Here is a 19,518-nt window from a genome sequence, read left to right on the forward strand (position 1 = left end):
AAGAGAATGTTAAATAGTGTCTCATGCAATCGTTAAGCATCCAAAATAATATTGTTTTTTTTTTTTTTTTTTTTGAAGAAAAGTAACATTGTATTAAAAAGTGGTGGAATAATTATTACTTATCAAATATGGCTAATGTACGAATGATTTATTGATTCTTTATTAAACCTTTGTAGGATACTCCATTTCAACAAGTTATGCAACAATGGCAACAAAACATGTAATATTACCACGATTTCTAAGCAACGAACGCATAAAATCACTGTTATCATCTTGCAAAACCATGCAACAAGCTCATCAAATCTACGCTCACATCATCGTAACCGGTCGCCACAACAATCTCCATCTCTCTACAACCCTCTTCACCTTCTACGCTTCTTCATCTTCCTCACAATCCTTACACCATTCTCACACTCTCTTCACCCAAATCACCAACCCAGATATCTTCCTATGGAATGCCATTATCAAAGCATACTCACAAATCCATTCTCCACCTCAACATCCTTTTTCCCTCTTCAAAACGATGCTAAATTCTTCAGTTTTGCCTGATTCATTCACTTTTCCTTTTTTATTAAAAGCATGTGCTAATGTGCTGATTAGTGCTCCCCAGTTTGGTTTTCAGGTTCATTGTCATGTTTTGAGAAATGGGTTTGGTTCTGATGTTTTTGTTAATAATGCTCTTTTGAATTTTTATTGTGGTTTTGGGGATGTTGTTAATGCGTATAAGGTGTTTGACGAAAGTTTTGTTAGAGATTGTGTTTCGTTTAATACAATGATTAATGGGTTTGCGCGGAAGGGTGATGTAAGTGGTTGTTTTCGGGTTTTTGGAGAGATGAGGGGGGTTTGTGTTCGGCCGGATGAGTATACTTTTGTTGCTTTGCTGTCAGGTTGTTCGGTTTTGGAGGATTATAGGATTGGGAGGCAAGTGCATGGGTTGGTTTATAGGGAATTGGGTTGTTTTGGGGGTAATGTTTTATTGGTGAATAAGCTTGTTGATATGTATGCGAAATGTGGGAGGTTGGTTATGGCTGAGACGGTTTTGAGTGTAGTGAAACCTGGGAAGAGTGTGGTTGCGGCTTGGACTTCTTTGGTGAGTGCGTATGCCCTGCGAGGAGAAGTTAAGGTTGCTAGAAGGTTGTTTGACCAAATGGGTGAAAGAGATGTCGTTTCTTGGACTGCCATGATTAGTGGTTACTCTCATGCTGGATGTTTTCAAGAAGCATTGGAATTGTTTGTGAAATTGGAAGGTTTGGGGATGAAACCGGATGAGGTTGCTGTGGTTGCTGCTCTTTCAGCGTGCGCACGGCTAGGCGCCCTTGAGTTGGGTAGAAGGATTCACCGTCAATATGCTGGTGAGAATTGGACTTGTAGTATAAATAGAGGGTTCACTTCTGCTGTTGTTGATATGTATGCCAAATGCGGAAGCATTGACATAGCTTTGGATGTGTTCCGTAAAACAAGTGATGATAAGAAAACAACTTTTTTGTATAATTCCATTATCTCTGGTCTTGCTCATCATGGCCGTGGTGAATATGCTAAAAATTTATTTGAAGAAATGGGGTTATTAGGATTGAAACCGGACAATATCACATTTGTAGCAGTTTTAAGTGCTTGTGGACATTGTGGTTTGGTTGATTTTGGCAAGAAACTGTTTGAATCCATGTTTACTGTCTATGGTGTTAGCCCTGAAATGGAACATTATGGTTGTATGGTTGACCTTCTTGGAAGGGCCGGTCATCTAGACGAAGCGCATCGTTTAATTCTTAAGATGCCATTTAAGGCCAATGCTGTCATTTGGAGAGCACTGTTAAGTGCATGTAAAGTACATGGAGATGTTGCGTTGGCTAGAGTTGCCAGCTATGAGCTTGTTGAGTTGCAGCATGACCATGGTGCCGGTTATGTGATGCTATCTAACATGCTATCAGACACGGATCAGCATGATGAAGCTGCAAGTTTGAGAAAAGCTATAGACAATGTTGGCATACAGAAGCCACCCGGTTGGAGCTATGTGGAAATGAATCGAAGTCTTCACAAGTTTTTGGCAGGTGATAAGTCTCACCCAGAAGCTAAAACCACAGAGCTGATGCTTAGGGACATTAACATATGAATGAAATATATGGGCCATGTTAATTAGTGCATCAAATCTGGTGTTTGATATAGACTAATTCCAGAGAGTTTGGTTGGAAGCTTCTTGCTTTGAAGACATTGGTCTATCATTGGTATATTGGATAAAATCGAATAAGCTCTGACTAATAAAAAGAAGATTGTGACATATGATTCGCTCTGATCTTCCTATGTGACTATTGATCCAATATAAAGACATTCTTGATTTTTCTGAAAACTCAGGGTCTTGGTGTGGAAATTCAGGGTCAGGACACATTAATTGAAAAAATGGTTGGCGATATAACCTTTCCATTGGCTGTTCCTTCCATGGAAAACCATTACAACACTTTATTTAGTGATCCTGATTTTGAGACATGAGACAAAGAGTTTAGTCATTTGGAACCACCAATTGATTTGTCCATCGAGCATAAGAACCGGGTTGTGTCAGAAGGCGTGTTCTTGTTTTAACATTTGCTAGTCCCACATTTGTATGCTACCGTGCTTGCTGCAGTTCTCTTTCAGTAAACTGTGTAATGAAACGATAGAGCAAGAAAGTTAAAGAATAATTTCTCTCTTTACTATACATCTTATGGACATTTTCCTTCTGTTAACTTTGGACAATTCATAGATAAGTCTGGTTGGTTGATTCTTAGAACACGTCTCTTGATTTCAAATAAAGATGATTCTTAGGAGAACAAAGTGTATACCGAATCAGAACCTATTGTTGATATGCCATTAGGTGCCCATCCATCTAAAGAAAACAGTGCCATGGAATTTATTGGGAACTCAGTGACATCCAATCAAATTGGATCTGCCTTTTCGGTAAGTTTTTTGGTATATAGATTCTAATTACCAACTACCAATGTTGGTGGTTTGTTCATGTTTGAATTTGAATTGAGATCCCCTTTTTTACCTGTACTTCTAAAGATCTGAATTGTTGTATTTGCAAGTTTAGAAAGAATAACCAAATGAGCATACAATAAAAACACATTAAATTTTGAGTAATAGAAAATGAATTTTTATGTGTGAATATCTACGCGCAACTGCAAAAACTAATTCCTCGAATCACATAAAATCATAATAAATGACAAAACTATTCCTTAAAAGATTTAACATTGATGCATTAATAGAAAATAAGTTGATAATGATAAGATTAATATTATTAGGGAACTAATTTGACCAGCATATACACATATAATTTCTTTTAATGTGGCCCAGTTTCAAAAGACCCAACTGCCCTGGTTTATTGCTGAAATAAGTAAGAGAAAAGCAGCATAAGAGATGAGTGTTAAGTTGGGTGTAGCAGGCTATATATTAATATTATAGGTAGCAGAAGTAATTAATTAACTAATTAGCAATGTGATAAATGCCTTTGATATTGAGTTGATCATTAACCTATTATGCCTTGGCGCAACTGGTAAAGTTGTTGTCATGTGACTGGAAGGTCACGGGTTCAAGTCCTGGAAACAGCCTCTTGTGTAAAAACAGGGTAAGGCACCAAATGGTGGGACCCCTTCCCGGACCCTACGTATGCGGGAGCTTTACTGCACCGGGTTGCCCTTTGCCCTTTTATTAACCTATTTTTCTTTTTCTTTCTCTTGTTTCATTTTTTCAGTGTAAATGCCTTGTTGTATTCTGCTCCTAAATATCCATAAATTCTCTCTTGATTGCTTATTGAGACCTAAATTGTTTGCTATTTTACTTAATATATATCATCTAAAGTTCATGCAGATAGTGTTACTGTTAACTGGTTATATTTTCAATGGGTTCAGAAATTAAGTGTCTCTGTCAAGCCAAATATGTGTCCCAAATTTAAAAACATTATACAATTTTTTGTGTGTCTGTTGTGTTAATAACCAGATCTTAGCTTCCTAAAAGCAGCTAAATTATTTGTGAACCTAGAATATTTCTTACGGATCTATTACTTAGCTAATTATTTTTGCTTTCGGCATGCTTTGTCTGTCTTGCAAATCAAGGGAGATGGAAGAAATAAGCAAAGCCAGAAGCCCTATAGCTGAAAAAGATGCAGAAGAAAGTCTTTCAGGACTCAACAAGGTATTGCATCTGTGTTTTTGTGAACTTTTAAGTCCACTACTGTATTAAGAGCATCTTGCATTTTCTTGTCTTAGTGGTTAGTATTTTTTGAATTTTAAAGTAGTTTTGGACCCAACTGACCTAAACTTTTCATTATACATAAATACACTATATCCCTCTTAAAATAAAGATCTATTTCTTATAAAATGACTGAAATGTAACCTCACTTTGTCGAACGAAATGACATTAAAAATCTTTATTATCATAGCAGTAAAATAACAATTTACAAGCAAGACCAAACCACATTGTCTCTTGCAATGGCTTAAGCCGATGCTGAGTTTTTAACTTCAAGACCTTTGTAAAATGAAAAAAATAAATTCAATTGAAACACACAAAGTATAATTACATTATATGTCTATACATATTTTGTCAATAAGAAGTTGAACACAATCAAATTGCCGGTGGTCGTTCTAAACGAATATAATCGTACATAACTCCTTGGAAAGGAGTATCGGCTTTGGACTGCCTCAGGTAGATGATGTTCTTTCCTTTCACAAGAAGGTTACTAGACACATTAATGCTGAACAGCCGATACAATCCATGAATTCCATGCCTTGCTATGGCATTATCTCTTCCTATACGCCCTGTGGCAAAATGAGGTGGATCTTTGCTGCGGTCATTGAAACGAACCTAATAATGTCATCCAATTAAAAAGTTAGTCAAAACGATTTCAACTGTATAGTTAGTTATTTACTCTTTCTGTTAAAAAAAAGTATAGGAAATGACGTGCCTGTAGGTTAGAATCAGCAGCACTAGCTAAGGCCAGTTGAAGTGTGTAGTTTCCACTGATTATGTCATTTTTATGTTCAAATATAATCTGCCATGTTGTTGGTTCATATGTTTTATTTCCTGTGCTTCTGCTTACAATACAATTCAAAGTTAAAATCCATCAAAATATAACAATATAGTAGTAATTCTCTACACAAACTTTATTATTAATTACCTTGTAACATGAGCAAAAAACCAATCCCTATAATTGTTAACACCCACAGTGTAAACAAGATCATCATTTGGATATATATCACTGTAACGTTTCCACAATCCATATTGCCTAAACCTGTAAAAAGTAACAATATTTAGAATTAATTAAATATAAATTTAATTGAGATTAAATAGAATAGCTTTTGTTAACAATAAGTATTGGACTAACTTGTCACTGTGTTTTTTGGTGTATAATTTGTTCATGAGAGTAGGGTAAGGGTCTGGTATATGAAATTCTGAAGCCAATCGATCTGGGATACCAATTTCCCAAATGGTTGGTCCATTTCTGGGAGGATTATATACAAGTGAATTTAATTTTATAACTCCTCCTACAAGTTCAAACAAGTAATTGTTTAACTATCCAAGTTATAACTAATTTTTGGAAAATATCTACAAGAGTAACAGAATTTACCTGGGGTGATAGTGATTGTAGCATTATATTTGTAATCACCAATAAATCCAGGGACCCAAGCATACAAATTATAGTCACCTGGCACAGCATTAGTTATTTTAAAGTATCCTTTGGCGTTAGCTCGAGTCCAAAATTGATAGCCCTGTGAAAAGCATAAAATTGAAACTCTTTTTAGATGCATCACAATCCAAAACTCAAGAAAACTAAATAAGCTTCATTAGCTCTAAATACACATTTGTGCAACTGCTTAGGAGAATTTTTAAAATAGGTCATGGTGCGTTTTTAAACTGTATTTGACTTGATTCAATGATTTTTAGGAGAGTTTATGAAAATAACTTAGGGTTTATATGAAAATAATATATATTGAGTAGGCGGCATAGGATGGAGGTGTCTGTTACTCAAACTCACCTGATGCCTCACATATCTCTTGGCCTATCGGGAAAAAAAAAAAAACTTATAACTTACATAAAAATAGTTTTATTAATCATATCCATTCTTTAATTAATTTTAGAAATAGTTTGTACACATGTGATTAATTAAGTTGTTATATAACATCCAAAATCTTATATAAATATGTACCTTGCTTTCTGTTTGCCATGATCCTGCATCTCCAGGCAAAGCTAGACCCACATAAGCATTATTAGTATATTGAAATCTTCCTCCTTTGAAGTACCTAGAATTGCAAGGAAATGAAGGAACATATTAAATGTATATTCTATTGCTTGATCTTATGAAAGTAAAAAATAATATCTAAGTATGACAAGATATTAAAATGTACCAATCTTGGACTAGTAATCTTCCAAATACTGCTCCTCTTTGATTAGGTGGAAAGTAGTCTTTTGATTGAGGAAAATCATAAGGCCAACTTTGGACTTCCTTGGAAAACTAATCAAATGTTTAAAGAATTTATTAAAATTATTTGTCATTGACTTAGGAAATTAAACAATGTGGTTGGTGTGACTATATAGTACCTGTTGTACAGCATCTGACCAGAGAGTTGCATTATCATTCTCACTTGAAGCAGTGTTAAGGTAGACAAATATAGGCCCAAACACCTTTTTATAAGTCTCCCCTTCTTCAAATTCCATGGTTACATCCTTTCCAGCATAGTGGGGACTCACAAACATCTTTGCAAAAACAAAATATAGAAATTAGAAGCAAAATTACAAACACACTTTGTGAAAGAAGACCCAAAAATCAAATCCTTCAGCTTCGTCCTTATGACGTGTCACAGATGTCGCTGCATATGTGAAATGTCGCACACTTAATATGTCAGCTCGTATAGTGTGACAGAAATACTAAATTGATTGCCGTCTTACAAATTCTTGAATGTTTATGCCTAGTTACTCTAGTGTTCATAATGAGTTATATCTGCATAGTTACTCTTGTAGTAAGCTGACCCCTCCTTATATATATATATATATATAACAGAGATATAAAATTTGGGACATACTGAGAGGGTGATAGGTCCAGCATGAGAAGTAAGGTCTTGTTTAATGGGTCCACCATTGCGAAACTCATTACTTGGTGTTATCATCCAGAAACCCACGGTCGGATCAGAATCAAGACTAATCCATCCATGAACTGTGTTATTTATGTTCTCACATGAGTATTGATATTTATCATCCACCTGAGTACGACAAAATCATTTCATATTCATTCACCTGCATCTTTTAACCAAAAGAAGTAGAAAATCAAATTAAAAAGAGTGGTATGACCTACCTCTCCTGTAAATTGTGGGTTATGTGGTTTGGTTAATAGAACTGCTTCAGGGTAAGCTAAAACTTGACCTGTTTTAACATCTCTCATTGTTGGCATCCTTCTTTGCCTTGTATCCGATAGAGCCATGTAGTTGAACCTGTGCCATTGATTTTTCATTAGGAAATGTTTATGAAACATTTTCGAAAATAATCTAATGGCTAGAATTTCAACTGTAAGGTAAATACGTGGGGCATTTCGAGTTCAAACCCTCGGCTTCTGCATATTGTAATGTCCCTACTAACTGAGCTATGTTCACGAGTATGAACAAGCTAGTTTGATCTTTAACATAAAGAGGAGTTCAAGTCTCCTTAGTTAATTGAGTTTGAAAACAATTTTTGAATTACCTGTCTTTATTGAGTCTGAAAACAAATCTAATTTGATCAACCTTAACTGCTGGCATTCCTTCATGGCGATCAAATATTGCGTATGAATAAAATCCGGAATCACCTCTTCTGAAAATGTATCTGCATATGTAAATGTGTTTCATGCATCATTTTTTCGCTTATGTAATATAGTTCCTAACCTTAACAAAGTTGTCCAAATTTGTTCTAAAATTGTAACATTAAATAATAATCCACCTGATATCGATGTTTATGGGAACATCTATGCCAGTCATGGAAGATGTCCATGATCTTAAAAATGAAACCTCCACCATATTCTCATTAGCTACTATAACTGAAAATTTTGTCCCATGGATTCTGCAACATGGTTTCAATTGAAAATTAGTCTATTCAATACACTTAGTCTTTGAAAAGGGTCTTTGCTTATTGGATTGAATCAATTTTGAGATCAGTCTTGTACCGTGCACATGTTTGTTTCTATCATCGATCAATAAGTCTCACTATTAAATTAAATGATATATGATAGACTTGTTGATTTAATGATAGAAAATAAATTTATCCACAATGCAAGAATATTTAATAGTAGTCTTGTTTGATATATGATATACCTTTGGACTTTTCCATGCTTCCCCAGTTCATTCCAAACAACGTCGAAGTACCTGCAAATATGGTTAGCACGTTAAATTCAATTGGTTAAACCATCACTTAACTTAATAAAAAAGAAAAGCATTACTTTTTTTGAAAAGGCCAAAAAGATAAGAATATAATAAAAACAAACAATCAAAGCACAAGGAGAGCTAAATCGAAAGAAAACAAAGTTAACAAATACATAAAACAACACGATAAACATCGGTGTCTCCAAACCAAGCACAAAGAAATCTATAAATCAAAATGCAAATAAAATCACTCATAGACATCTTAGTGGTCGATTGCTCCATTGATAGAAGTCGTATGAGAAATCTTTATCTTAGCACTTTATCAACGACGAAACTAATATTTTAACCATGTCCAAAGGTGTACGAGATAAACAATCCTGATTATTAAACACCACATAATTAGGATGCTTCCAAATTGTCCAAATACATGCTAACCTGATCGTATGAAAATAATCATTGGAGTTAAAAAGGAATCCCCTACTTGTTTAAAATTAGATATCAACTCATAATCTTTTTTAACTAAATATCTACGATTGGAGTTAAGATCCCAGGTATCTTCCATATTATTTTGCATATAAATGTTAGATAATAAAATCTTATGTACTCCTCCCAAGTAAATACATTTCTTCTCCAACCACCTCCCTCAAAACCAATACCTAAAGATGTATCCTTACCATAATTTTTTTTCTCCATCGCTAAATTAAACAGCCTACTAAAACACTCATTTACCACCTCCCCACTTAATCACGTCTCATACCAAAATAATGTCTTGCTTCCATAAGAAAAAGATATGAAATAGTATACGTGAAATATAATATAGAGCATATATATGAAACAATAATTTTAGACATACCCTCTAGCATGTTCTTTGTATTCAGATTCAAGAATATTGTCAATTCCATTATATGATATCCCAATGAGGTATCCCTCCGGCTTTGACAAAGTGACAGAAACAATGCCATTGTCAACAACTAACTGAAAAAATTAAAGTCAAAGAATAATTGTTAAAGTCAAACAATAATTTCTATTTTTATTTTTAAAATTATTTTTAAAAGTTGTGTTAATTTTACTTATTAATGATGAGATAATCATTATTTTATCTTCTTTCTATCATCATAATATAATTCACTTCAAAAGTCTCTAATCTTCTTATTAAATAGTTAAAATAGAAACATATGTTATAATTCAATTTTATTTGTTTATAAACAGTTAATTTTTTCCAAAAGCCAGCTAGTATCACCTGCTGTTTGTTTTCTGTATTCAGCTTGACTACAACTGTGGATCCCAGGTTATTGATCTTCTTCAAACCTCCTCTGTAGTTGAAAGGAATAAGAAAAAGATTATAAAATAAATAATGCAATCATTATTCACTACAAGAAAATAGGTGAGTTCTTCTTCAACCTTAGAAAAACACTTATTTTCTACGTACTTTGACCGTCGGACATGGCCGTCGATTTTGTCTTATTTTTCGCTTTTTTTTTTTAGACAAATATTTGGTTGGTCCTATGAGGTGCATCAAACACATGATTGCTTGAAAACAGTCTCAAGAAGACACACATGTCCTTAACGTTGGGAGCTCTCTAACGAACCACTGGGTGTCCGAATTTGGTTGTCTAATTAGAGATACCATAGGATATTTTAAGAGAGTAATGCTAGCAGTACTCTCTTTTGAACACTCGCCTAATACTCATTCTTTTATTGGTTTAAATCATTATGGGTCTATACTTTGAAAATTGAACTCACACAAAGTGGTGGGACATACATTGATTTCATCGAATAAAAAAGTGAGCGCTAGAGAGAGTGTTGAAAAGTGAGTGTTGTTAGCATTCTTCGAAAAATATTGGCTTCTCAAACAACTTGCATGTTGATATTGTAGCCTTGTGTAACATCATCTGCTACACTGATTCTTGTCAAACTTGGTGCTAAATCCAGTAGCGAGTTAGAGGTTATGACTGATCCCCTAGAGGAGCATTGTTTGTTTCTCCTGGGATACGACTTAGGGGTTGCCACTCTGCGTAGTTAGCTTTTTTTCTTTTTCTCGGTCTTTTTTCGTTTCCCTTTTGTTGTTGTTCAAGCTAATATAAATTATATAGTATATGATCAAATATGTATACAATGTTTCGTAAATAAATGTATACAACAAAATACGTACAATAAAACAATCGGATAGACGGTCCGTTTTACGCTAGTAATAATAATAAATGGAAATATACTTAAGATTTTGACAAATTAGAAATTTTTCAACTCGAAAAGAAAAGACAACGTTTTTATCAATCAGACAATGTTTTTAGCCGTTGCCATCGATCGATAATGATGTAGCGTAATAGTTCAAGAGACAAAATTAGCTATGGTTCTCTTGTGTGATAAGTGCAAAAGACTAACAAACTTTTTCTTTGCTTAAACCCTACATGAAGAAACTAAATAACTTTGCATGAAAAGAATAAAAACAACATGCAGAAGTTGATTTTACACCATGTATAAGTTTATTTTTCACTATTAGATCAATAAGTCTTTTCATATTTTAATTTAATAATAAAATTTATTAATTCAATGATAAAAATGATCTTTTACATGATGCAAAACTTGCATATCTTATGTACCATGGACTTGGTCTCCTTTTTAACGCTCTCATACTTCTTTTTTCTTTGGTTTCCTTTATGTATTATTGGACACACGAAAGATAAACACAAATGAAAAGCTTCAATGCTATATAGCCAAAATTAGAATCAATAAAAGAGGACAAAAAAGAACCTTAATGATGTATTCTGAGAACAAGCACATAGCAAGAAACAGAACTTCACAATCATTCCAAACCACCAAAAGAAGATAACATTATTGTTCTTCATACTCAACACGTTCATCTTCATCATCTCTTAACATACAAAAAATAAACAAATAAAAGTTTGATATGATAATTAAACGAATTTTAACAAGAAAGGAAATTTTGAAATGTATGGACGAACCTTAGAATACAAATGTATTTCCTTCAGACAAAATAAAAGCATAGAAGATGCATGAAAGAACAATATTGCACCTTATATTAAAATAAGTGTTAACATTTTCATAATGACTAGTTAATGTATATATAACGGAAACTCAATGACCAATTATAACTAACTTCCCTTTCATGTTAATTACAACAACATCAACAAAAAAAAAATCAACTTCTCTTTTTATTTTTCTGTCTAATTAAATGTGTTTAGCAAACTCTTAAGGAAGTCTTACCTTAAACATAGGGCATGGTTTACTTTTGAAAGCATGCATGGCGTGTTACATTAAATAATTTAGTTTAATAATTAATCTGTTATATTTTTCTTTTGAGGAAATTAATTAGCTATACGAATTGACGACATATATTAGATAATAATTTGTACTTAAACAGTTTTTTTTTTTTTTTTTTAAGAAACCAAAATGAATTATATTACCAAGAACAACGTAATTGTTGCAGCACAAGGCGTGCCATAACAATCACGGATAGAGCAACATTCTCTCAAATTACAACATAGTCAGTCGATGCCCATACATGAAAGCGGGCTCGACCACCAATTATGTGTACCAAAATTAAAGACCACATTACTAGCTTTCTTGTACTTAAACAGTTCACGTGAGCATAACTCTGTTGGTAGGAACATTGTGTTGTGCAAGAGTCAAAGTTGAAACTATGGATTCCTCACTTCATAACCTTACATGATGAATTTATAGCCACCGAGACTATTTGACAAAAACATAGTATTAAGGCATTTTCTATATATAAACTAGTACTTTTTTTATGTCAAGTAGCCCAGACTTTGTTTCGGAGTTTTTGAGGGGAATGGAAGGGGAGGACAAAAATATAGAGGAAAAATGAAAAATCTTTCACATTTTTTGAAAGAGTATTTGTTTAGAGTGATAAATTAATACTTTTAAAATATTTTTAATTTTAAGAATATTATAACAACGTATATTAAATTTGAACAATACGTATAAACCCTCCAAAACCCTCATCCAATACAATTTTGTAGTTCCCCAAATAAGGAGGGTTTTATATTTTGAAGAAAAATAACCCCCCAAAGTCCTTCCTCTCGATGTCCTTTATTTTTTCCACTTACTCCTTCCTTTTTATTTTTATTTTTTTTCCAAACCCTCCCCTTCCTTCCCCTCCAAACTTGCAAACAAATCCTAAATGTATAAATTCTCATAATTGAAACACTAGGAAGGCTAAAATAACTCAATTATAACTAGAAGTTCAAAATCTTACAATTGAGAGAGTACGAAACAAAAGTGCAATTAAGCTAAAACTAATTTTTCAGCAAAATTGAAAACAGTCAGTATTTAACTACAAACTATCCATAAAAAAACTACAAACTAGTAATAGAATGGGGTTCCCAGTACAAAAAAAAAATGGGGTTCTTTAATTTTTTTTACAATTCATCAAATTGATCCTTAATATATTTCGGATCATGAATTTATTAATTCACAATTTTAAGATCCTAGGGTCAGGTTCGATTTTTATATCTTACTTTCAATATTTAACTATGACAAAGGAGTACATATTTATATATTGTCATAGTTTACCATGATAAAGGAGTACAGTGTCCTACGCAATGTGTGAGTTGTGAATCCAGTCATGAGGATATGGCACACTTATTCTTTGCGTGTCCGTTTGCTATACAAGTATGGCGTTTGTCGGGGCTTTGGTCTGATGTTAGTGCTGCAAATTCGAATGCTGATTCAGATATAGGGACTGTTTTTGCACTACTTGATATGCTTACTACAGAACAGAGAGTGGTATTTGCTGCTACGGTGTGGAGCCTTTGGAAACACCGTAACTTAAAGGTTTGGGAGGGTGTAACGGAAGTTGTTGCAGTTGTTGTTGACCGTGCGCGTGTGATGATTACTAAGTGGCAGATTGCAAACACCAAAACATCAGCTGAGAGCCGAGCGGCTACAGCAGCACCTCCCACGCAGCTGCTCTCAAATTCTGCAGAGGTAAATTCCTCAGATGATGGTTTGGTATTGTGGCAGAAACCGACATCCGGGCGGTACAAGTGTAATGTTGATGCCGCTTTTTCTTCAAATTTCAACCGTACGGGCATTGGTATTTGCATTCGTGATGAGGAAGGTGCTTTCGTCTTGGCAAAAATGACGAGTTTTCCTTGTTTAGATCAGGTTACGGTTGGTGAAGCCATGGGCTTATTTGAAGCTCTCCAATGGCTTAGTGATATGTCGTTAGATAATATCGACTTCGAGCTTGATTCTAAAATTACTTGTGATGCATTCCGCTCCAGTAAAGACGATGTCTCTAAGTTTGGACATGTCATTGCATCTTGTAAAGCTCTCTTTTCCGCCTTCTTCATCAACTTCAGGACAGAGTTCACTAGGCGACAAGCAAATGCAGCAGCTCATGCGCTTGCAAGAGAGGCTACATTTCTAGCTAGTCCCGTCATTTATTATCATATCCCTTCTTATATTGAAACAATTATTATAAATGAAATGCAATGAGTTTTGTTCCCTTCAAAAAAAAAAATATGTATCTTCCAACATTTAAGGGCGAGATTCAACTATTAATTAGCTCGTGTGTCACAGAGATCTCCAGCATGTGATCAAAGTTTGGAGGTGGCGTTTGATGGAACCTTATGATTGTGAAGTTTAATATATAAAGGAAGACAGATAAGTAAGATTATTTTATGAAATATTGACGTGACAATAAAATTGATGATCATGTCTGTAACTTATGATTGCTTGTCACTCTTATTACAAGTTTGGTATTAAGGTGTGTTGGACAAAATCACATCGACTCACTATGATTTTAACAAATTTACTGTGATACCAATAAATATTTAGAAGATGCACCCCCGAACTTGATAATATTAAGGCCCTTTATTATTTAATCAATAAATTTTAAAATAAAATTATAAAAAAAGTTGTTGACCAAATTGTTTCCCTTAATTAATAAGACATGTTTTCCTTAAGGAAGTTCTTTATGCCATTATACTAAAAGGTTGACAAAAATGTAATTGGCGATCTTTAAATTTTGTTGGATAAGCATTATTGGTGATTATCATAATAAGTATGAAGCTGTTTATGTTAAATGTCCAATGTATATGAATTGATGCTTGTCTTATGATGTTATTATAAAAAAAGAAACCAAAGTGATTATTTTTATGAGCAATGATATTTGAACAATCATTCGCTTACAACTTTTATGACAACCTCCTTTCTCTCTTCTTATTGGTAAAAAATTAACGGATGGAGAAAAAGGAAGAGGGAGAGCAAGAATATAATGTTTTCTTTGATAAATCAAGTAAGAATATAATGTGAGTATGAGAGTTCTTTATATAAATTAATCAATTGAATTGCTTGCGTTATGATGTTGTTATATAATATACATAGAATAAAGTATTTTTTGGAATACAAAACACATGTTTAATATATTATCCATGTACCTTAAAAAAAATATTATTCATGTGTCCAATGATTTGTTTTCTTCCACATGACAAACAGTTTTTTTAACACTTTTACTATCGATATACTCAATCCAGTCTCATATATAAGCGAAGATTTTTCTTTTCACATTTATTGAGTAACTAATGTATTTGATTTAGGCTTAATAGATCCATTGGTCCCTTAAATAATTTCAATTTTTCATTTTGGTCCCATAATTAATAAAACACACGTTTTAGTCCCTCACTTTTTCCTCCGTTTGCCAAATAAATCTCAAACTGTTAACTTTAACTCTAAATGTATATTTTAAAGGAAAACCATTGGATTACGCATGCCTATTTTATCTTACGGTGAATCAACAACATCTAATTAATTTTCTCTTTCTTCATCTTCTTTCATTTACTTTTTCATCATCATTCATCAACACCATCATCTTCTTCATGAACATACCCAGAAAAAAAAATCCAAACCGTAAAAAAAGAAGTGTTGGATGTAGACTTTGAAATCCAAAAAATCTTCAAATTCATCAAAAAAAAAAAATCTAAAAACTCACGTGATTCCATCTTCTTCAAAATTAAAAAAAACACAACAACCCCAAATTCTGGATAATAATCTTTAAATACTTTTTGGATAATTCATAAACTCGAAACATCAAAAACAAAATTACCAAGAACATGATTTGGGTATTACTGAGAAGCAGATCTAGAAAGTTCTTCTTTCTACTCGAAATCAATCTACATCAACAAGAAGAAAAAAACAAAAAAAGATCTTCAACTAAACAAGAGCAATAATAACGGGAAATTGGAGACCGAATCTGGAATCGGAAAAGGAAAGAATGGTCTTGTTCTTCATCTTCGCGTCTGAAGTATGTTGTTGTTCTTCATGTTGGTCTTGTTTTTTATGAAGAGGCGATTCCCAAAAACAATTAGCCAAAGCAGCCATTGATGAAACCAAATATGGTCTTCGTGTTCTTCAAACTTCTATATATATATTTTTAATTGTTATGAATGATTCATAAACTTTCTTGTATTTCAATTTCAATTTCAATTTAAAAAAAAATAGGGTTTATGTTCTGTTTTTTATCGCTGATAAGTTGAAGCTGAATCATGTCTTCACTTGCTCTTGAATGAACCCAATGAAGCTTTGATTAGCGCTATTCTTGTCCTTCACACAAAGTTTGTTTTTTATTTTGAGGTGAAGATGGAGAAGATGAATTTTTTTGGATTTTTTTTTGTTGTTGTTTGAGAACATATGGAGATGATGATGAGAACGGATGGATTTTGGTTTGATTTTGTGTTTATTGATGTTGTACGAATTATTTGATATGGCTGGGTTTGATTTGATTTTGTTGTTGTTGATGTTGTGTTGATGAAGATGATGGTGTTGATGAATGTGATGATGAAGAAGTAAAGGAAAAAAGATGAAGAAAGAGAAAATTAATTAGATGTTGTTGATTCACCGTAAGATAAAATAGACATGCGTAATCCAATGGCCCTCCTTTGAAATAGACATTTAGAGTTAAAGTTAACAGTTTGAGATTTATTTGACAAACGGAGGAAAAAATGAGGGACTAAAACGTGTGTTTTATTAATTATGGGACCAAAATGAAAAATTGAAATTATTTAAGGGACCAATGGATCTATTAAGCCTTTGATTTATGATATAAACATGATACATTAGCCTATCAATGAACCTAAAAAATAATTGTTTTTTTTTTTTTTTTTTTCGGTCAAGTAGCCTAGTGGCTAGAGCTCACACAATTTAATCGTGGAGAAGTGGAGTGTCCGGGGTTCGAACCCCGGCTCCAGCATATAATATGCAATATTCCTACCAACTGAGCTAAGCTCACGAGGATAATTCTTTACTTATATATAAGACTAGCGGAGTAAGAAATTCAACTACCACCAAATTTCTATAATTACCCTAAATTAAGTTAATCTTTATTTTATAAAGAAAAGAAAATATTAAAAGGAACAAAGAAAAATACAAGATTGGGAAACTAAGCCAAAACTCAACAACAAAAACAACCTTAGGAAACAAGAGAAAAACCACTGAGTCAGGAAAAATAATAAGAGATGAAGGTGATGATTTTTCAGAATGTTAAAATAGGCGCTTGCGTTTTCTGCTTCTACCATTTCATTTTTATAACGTATCACCACCGACGACATTAGGTGTTTTTGTTATCTCAGATGTGTTGCGCAACAAAAAATTTCTACCTTAAAACTTGGTTCATCGCGCAGCGTGTTCATTTCACCGTGTCGCGAACTATGAAGCATGGACACGTGCATCTGATACGACACTGACATGGACACGTTGACACCGCTAATGTAGAAAATATAGGACACCGACACCATTACATATATGTTAATTTATTTAAAGACGGTCTAAAATGAAAATTAAAATACATATATAAACATTTAACTTGAGCAATTTATGTCATTAGAAAAAGTTTTACAACAAGATATCATATGATTTGACCTTTATTTATTCATCTACTATCAAAAAAGCTAAAAACGATATAATCAACTATAATGTCTATAACCACTAATTGATCAAGATTTCTCAAAATATATGTAACTCTTGTATCTATGGTGTGCGGAAGCGAGAGAGAAAAAAAATTGTTTTAGATATTAGTCTGAAACTCCGACACAGCTCGTATGAGTGTTATATAGGTGTCGGACACCGATCGTAGGAATGTCGAAGTAAAGAAAAAATCAATTATTTATGACCTTGGTTCGACATATGTCATAGCAGTATCGGACACCGCAACATGTCTAGTTTTAGAGGTGTCCATACTTCATAGATCGCGAATGTTGAACACTGCTTACTGTGATCTTTTTTGTTGAGATATGGGTGTTATTATCTTCCTTCATTTCAATCATTTGTCATATTATTAATCATAAAGTCACTACTTCTTGGTCCCACTCCCATATCAACATTGTGTTTCTAGATTAAATTTTAGTGGGTTTCCTTAATGCTTCTGATAAGCAAATGTTATGTTTATTACTTATTCACTACACTTATTTAGTAACTTTTTCAACATAATTTCCTCATGTGATGGCCAAACAACTAACAGTTGGCTTTTGTCCTTTGATAATTTCATTGGCATTTCTTGTGAATTCAAGCTTTCTATTTCTGACGTAATCATTTTCTTCCATAGATTCCTCTTCATCATAAACACTCAAGTGTATTATTAGTGTGGTCAGCTCTTTCTGTTGTTGATTATTATCAAGGGTACTAAAGTGTCGACAAGTAGTAAAATTTATTAAGTTTGTCTGCACGAGAATTATGTTGTTTTAACTAAACTACTACGATGATGATTAGGTAGGTTTATGTTAAAAAAAACGGGGGGTTTGCACTTGGCAATATGATTGGTTTATTTTACTTGAGAAAGAGAGAAAAAGACAACTAGGTCATCTTAGATTTTCTTCTTTGAATTGTTTATATAACTACAAAATATGACTACAATATTAATTTATTGCTTGATTTTAAGACATTTGATCAAAAAAGTTAGGACAATGTCTTAGTCACTACTCTCTTCAACGGTCACTACTTCTTAATATCTTATGTGATCCTATAACCATTTAAGTTTAAGAACGCCAAATTATGTACACATTATCATTTAGATATATCTATGTTATAAAATGGTTGAACAATTATACCAGCTTGACTACCAAAGCTAAGGTTAGTAGTTATGGGTTTGGATCAATTTATGAAGATCAGTAAACATAAATAAACATGAATAAGATTAAACATATGTATAATTGAATAAAATAACAAAAGTGATCAACTTGAATTTAATAGAATTATTTAAAGTTACATGATCAAACAATTACATAAAGTTCCTCTTTCATGACCTAGCCTAGAGGGAATTATCTACTCATAGCTTCTAAATATAACCTAATGGATATAAATAAGAAAACATGAGTAAAGGATCACTAGTTGATGATCCCATGGCTCTGGTTGCTCCAATCCTTCTGAAATGCATTTCTGACTTTGTCTTCTCAATAAAAGGTGGTTTATAGACTAACTTATGGGTTTCCTATTTATAGGCGTGCGTTTCCCAAGATTTTAGGGAAATATGGCCTGCAACGCGGGCATAAATCTCATGAGGTGAGCCATGACGAGCCTAATCCTGATGCCTTGCCATGAGATTCCTACGATGCGACCCTTGCGGGCCGCGATGTGAGTTGGTGCGAGGCTAATCATTGGCAAATATCTTTAAGCTCATGACCCATAACTCATAGCATGTTACGTGATGATGATGAGGCTGGTCAGGCTTGCTTCTTAAGTTTTTGCTATATATCTTTCCACTAAAACGTTTGTAACGAATATACCTCAAAAATTAACATTGATGAACTTGTAAAAAAATATAACACGTTCATACAGTTCTCTTATTTAGTGGATTTTCATGGCTTCAAACATATTTTCATGTTATAGCACGGTCCAAATTACAATTATAGTGGATTTGTGAAACTCAACTAAATTACAATTATAGCACGGTCCAAATTTTAATATTATTATTTTTCAAAAAACAATTGAAGATATTGATTGTAGACTAGCACAAAGGTCATTGGATTTACAGGCTAAATGGGTTGAAGCAAAAAGGTTTGATTATAACTTAATTTTTTACGGTACATTTCATGCTAAAATTAAAGATGGTTGTTTATCGCCCTTCGTGTCTTTCTCAAAACAAGTAAAAAAAAAAAAAACACTGCTGTGTTCATCAGGGGTGAAAATAGGTTGA

The 19,518-nt window shown here is 33.2% G+C and overlaps 3 protein-coding genes across 6 annotated transcripts; 2 read left to right on the forward strand and 1 right to left on the reverse strand.

Annotated features, from left to right (window-relative positions):
* Positions 1-151: 151 nt before the first annotated feature.
* LOC11423699 (pentatricopeptide repeat-containing protein At2g22410, mitochondrial) lies at positions 152-10,475 on the forward strand. 3 transcript variants are annotated; one of them, XM_003628831.4, is made up of 4 exons: positions 152-2,925; positions 4,080-4,158; positions 9,613-9,732; positions 9,834-10,475. In XM_003628831.4, the coding sequence occupies exon 1, from the start codon at positions 206-208 to the stop codon at positions 2,105-2,107; it is 1,902 nt and encodes a 633-aa protein (XP_003628879.1). In that variant the 5' UTR covers positions 152-205; the 3' UTR covers positions 2,108-2,925; positions 4,080-4,158; positions 9,613-9,732; positions 9,834-10,475. The 3 variants fall into 3 exon arrangements, with proteins under 3 accessions (XP_003628879.1, XP_024629473.1, XP_039685322.1); XM_024773705.2 differs by having other exon boundaries at positions 9,637-9,732; XM_039829388.1 differs by lacking the exons at positions 9,613-9,732; positions 9,834-10,475 and adding an exon at positions 7,022-7,153.
* On the reverse strand, positions 4,379-11,428 carry LOC11418533 (probable rhamnogalacturonate lyase B). Of its 2 annotated transcripts, XM_003628832.4 has the most exons (17): positions 11,312-11,428; positions 11,100-11,220; positions 9,589-9,661; positions 9,202-9,323; positions 8,301-8,351; positions 7,930-8,049; positions 7,696-7,815; positions 7,313-7,448; positions 7,044-7,220; positions 6,562-6,717; positions 6,369-6,475; positions 6,170-6,263; positions 5,591-5,732; positions 5,348-5,507; positions 5,141-5,254; positions 4,928-5,054; positions 4,379-4,827 (listed from the first exon to the last, which is right to left on the reverse strand). In XM_003628832.4, exons 2-17 carry the CDS (start codon positions 11,216-11,218, stop codon positions 4,588-4,590), a joined length of 2,058 nt encoding a protein of 685 aa, XP_003628880.2. In that variant the 5' UTR covers positions 11,219-11,220; positions 11,312-11,428; the 3' UTR covers positions 4,379-4,587. The 2 variants fall into 2 exon arrangements, with proteins under 2 accessions (XP_003628880.2, XP_024629472.1); XM_024773704.2 differs by lacking the exons at positions 9,202-9,323; positions 9,589-9,661; positions 11,100-11,220; positions 11,312-11,428 and adding an exon at positions 9,023-9,082.
* A 1,534-nt stretch (positions 11,429-12,962) lies between these two features.
* Positions 12,963-13,829, forward strand: LOC112417403 (uncharacterized). The gene has a single exon (XM_024773042.1). The coding sequence runs from the start codon at positions 12,963-12,965 to the stop codon at positions 13,827-13,829; it is 867 nt and encodes a 288-aa protein (XP_024628810.1).
* The last annotated feature ends 5,689 nt before the right edge of the window (positions 13,830-19,518 follow it).

The sequence above is a fragment of the Medicago truncatula genome, chromosome 8 (assembly GCF_003473485.1).
Source record: "Medicago truncatula cultivar Jemalong A17 chromosome 8, MtrunA17r5.0-ANR, whole genome shotgun sequence".
Classification (NCBI taxonomy): Eukaryota; Viridiplantae; Streptophyta; class Magnoliopsida; order Fabales; family Fabaceae; genus Medicago; species Medicago truncatula.